The sequence below is a fragment of the Limulus polyphemus genome, unplaced genomic scaffold, assembly GCF_000517525.1.
Source record: "Limulus polyphemus unplaced genomic scaffold, Limulus_polyphemus-2.1.2 Scaffold2071, whole genome shotgun sequence".
In the NCBI taxonomy this organism is placed as follows: Eukaryota; Metazoa; Arthropoda; class Merostomata; order Xiphosura; family Limulidae; genus Limulus; species Limulus polyphemus.
Genome location: NW_013667681.1, coordinates 209,461 through 212,732, shown reverse-complemented (window position 1 = coordinate 212,732; position 3,272 = coordinate 209,461). Strand labels below are relative to the sequence as shown.

The 3,272-nt window shown below is 34.1% G+C and overlaps 1 protein-coding gene across 1 annotated transcript in view; it reads left to right on the top strand.

The window, feature by feature from the left end:
- Positions 1 to 688: 688 nt before the first annotated feature.
- Positions 689 to 3,272, top strand: part of LOC106465844 (multiple PDZ domain protein-like) — a gene marked incomplete at its 5' end in the record, with an annotated part of 65,327 nt that continues 62,743 nt past the window's right edge. The window contains one exon of the mRNA XM_013926086.2: positions 689 to 792. Within this exon, the coding sequence (XP_013781540.2) occupies positions 689 to 792 (104 nt within the window). The remainder of the gene's footprint in view (positions 793 to 3,272) is intronic.

Genomic DNA, 3,272 nt, shown 5'->3' with positions numbered 1-3,272 from the left:
ATATCCCTGTCTCGGAAATTCTAAATCCAAGATCTGACGCGCCTTTATTATCTGAGAGTATGAATATTTTACGTGAGAAGGGGATGCCACATACTCTTCCCAAAAGCGATCAATTTTGGGTGGCATCAAGTAACATCAAATAATGTCAAAATGTAGTTATGATACATTCTGTTCCACAGTGAATTCAAAATCATTTTAATATATCGTACTCAGCCCGCTGTTTCTTAAGGTATTGTGTCAGTAACATTCTATCAGTTTTCTTATCACTCGCGAAAAGTGGGAAGCTAATAGATATATATATACATTGTGTGCAGCCCGATTAATGTGTTTGTACATTTCTCTTACTTTAAAAACATTAAAACCAAACTATGTTTTCCTAAAGAACCAAATTATAATTCCAAGACAGTTGTTTTCTCCATCTACAAACAGTGTGCATTCTTTACTTCGTGTCCAATAGATTCTTTGAGAACGAAAATGTAAGTAATGCTAGTTACGATTCACGAGCTATTATTATTGGCTAAAATAACATCATAGAGACTTCTTAACTTCTCACAATACCTGATCGAAACTGTTTATTATATGCCAAAATATCAATACCATACTGTTCAGAATTTCAATAGATTTTTGAAAGCTTATAATTACTTTTCTTTTTCATTTTTCCATCAAAAATGATATTTTCATTTTCTAGCTGTAACTACCATCGAGGACTTTGTGGAGACAACTATCGTCCTCAAGAAGGACAAGAACAATGAACTTGGAATCAGTGTCACTGGAGGAAACGACACCTATTTGGTAAGATATTCAAACGTAAGAGCCTAAACTGGTGAAGCTGAAATTGGTGACTGACCACATAAATAATTTCTAAGTCAGGGTAAGTTTGTAAGTCTAAAAATGAGAATTGACAGTAAATACTGTGAATAAGCCACCGAACCAATGCTAGAATATAGACAATTATAGCTGCAGTAGTCTGTCTCTTCACTTATTTTTAAACTCAAAGCTTCACAATGATCTACCCACGTTGTGTTTAACGCAGGGATTGAACCTCGAAGTTTACCATTATAAGCCCTCAATATTACCGTTGAGCAACCGGGGAGCAATTTGTTTATTATTGAAATTTACATTAGTATTAATTCTCCCTTCGAAGCTCCGTTCTTGACTCTTTTCAGAGTTTATGAAACATACGCTAAGGAAATTGAAGCTTTAGGGAACACACAAAAAGAAGATTGAAACTTTATGAAACATACACAAAGGTTTGAAATTTTATGAAACATAAACTAAGGTTTGAAACTTTATGAAACAGAAAGTAAGGAGACTGAAACTTTATAAAACACATACTAAGGAGATGGAAACTTTATGAAACACACACTGAGAAGATTGAAACTTTATGAAACAGAAACTAAGAAGATTGAAACTTTATGAGACACACAATAAGGAGATTGAAACTTTATGAAACACATACTAAGAAGATTGAAACTTCATGAAAGATACACTAAGAAGATTGAAACTTTATGAAACACACACTAAGGAGATTGAAACTTTATGAAAGATACACTAAGAAGATTGAAACTTTATGAAACACACACTAAGTAGATTGAAACTTTATAAAAGATACACTAAGGAGATTGAAACTTTATGAAACACACACTAAGTAGATTGAAACTTTATGAAACACACACTAAGGAGATTGAAACTTTATGAAAGATACACTAAGGAGATTGAAACTTTATGAAACACACACTAAGTAGATTGAAACTTTATAAAAGATACACTAAGGAGATTGAAACTTTATGAAACACACACTAAGGAGATTGAAACTTTATGAAAGATACACTAAGGAGATTGAAACTTTATGAAACACACACTAAGATGATTGAAACTTTATGAAACACATACTAAGGAGATTGAAACTTTATGAAACATACACTAAGGAGATTGAAACTTTATGAAAAATACACTAAGAAGATTGAAACTGAATATATTTAAAGCAAACTTGGGTAATTATTTAACAGTCAGCAAAATAGTTTAGTTCAATATATTTAAGACTAAAATGTTTTTCTTGATATATTTAAGACTAAAGTTTTTTTCATGTTACCTACGAACTGCAGTTTGTCTCGAAATTTCGAGCAGGGTTACCAATAGGGCAATGTTCGTATAGCAGTTATTTATTTTGACCTGATAGACAGGAGAGAAGACAGCTACTCAGCAGCACTCACCGCCAAATCTTAGGCTACTCTTGTCTTATCAAATAGTCGAATTGGACCATCACTCTTATAGTACATCCATGGCCCCAAAGTGCGAACACGTTTGTACGTCGAATCATTAACTCCCAGATTACAGTCCGGACAATGCAACTACTTGGTTACACCCAGCTACGAACTTTTAAGACAATACCAATACTTCGTTAAAATCTTGAAAGCGTTGGAAGTTTTGGAATATCTGTATACGAGTGAACAACTCTACTGAATCTTAGTACTAATTTGGATTAAAACAGAGCCATTTCGCTTGAAAAGCGTCTATGATTTCCAATATTCTTGCAAATATAATCAACTCTTGTGTTAGTGAGGCAAAACCAAAGTAGTCCTTCTTCCTTTCTAATTGAAAAGACGTCAACAGAGTAGTGAAACCTTACGTCAGCAAAAGCGTGACATTAATAGGAGTTTGTTGGTGAAAACAAGGAATCCTGCTCGCGTTGATTAATCATCACATCAAAAGCTGCAGGGAAATCGGAACAAGCTGCTGCTAAAAGTGATTTTACTTGTTGAGACTCCTCATTTCCTGTGAACCCTCCTCTTTCAAGTCACAAATACTCCGAATACCCCGATTGACAATAACACTAAGTGTGACTTTTGTTCTCAACTTAAGTCTGCCTTTAACTTACTCTTAAATTTACAGTTATGCTCTGCAGCAATTCAGCTTGCTTAAATAAAACTTTAAAATAAACCAGCAAAAATATTTAGTACATCCACTTCAGAACTCGCTAGTTATATCCATTTTTGTTTTTATTATCAATCTTAATATATACATATATATTCAGTAAGAAAAAAAAACTGTGTCAAACTGTTATTCGTTCGGCTGTGACTTTAATTACTCTTTTAGAATAGATTAGATTAATACATGATTCTTACATGACAAAAAAGGCCCGGCATGGCCAGGTGGTTAGGGCGCTCGACTCGCAATCTAAGGATCGCGGGTTCGAATCCCAGTCCCACCAAACATGCTCGCTCTTTCAGCAGTGGAGGCGTTATAATGTGACGGTCAATCCCACTATTCAT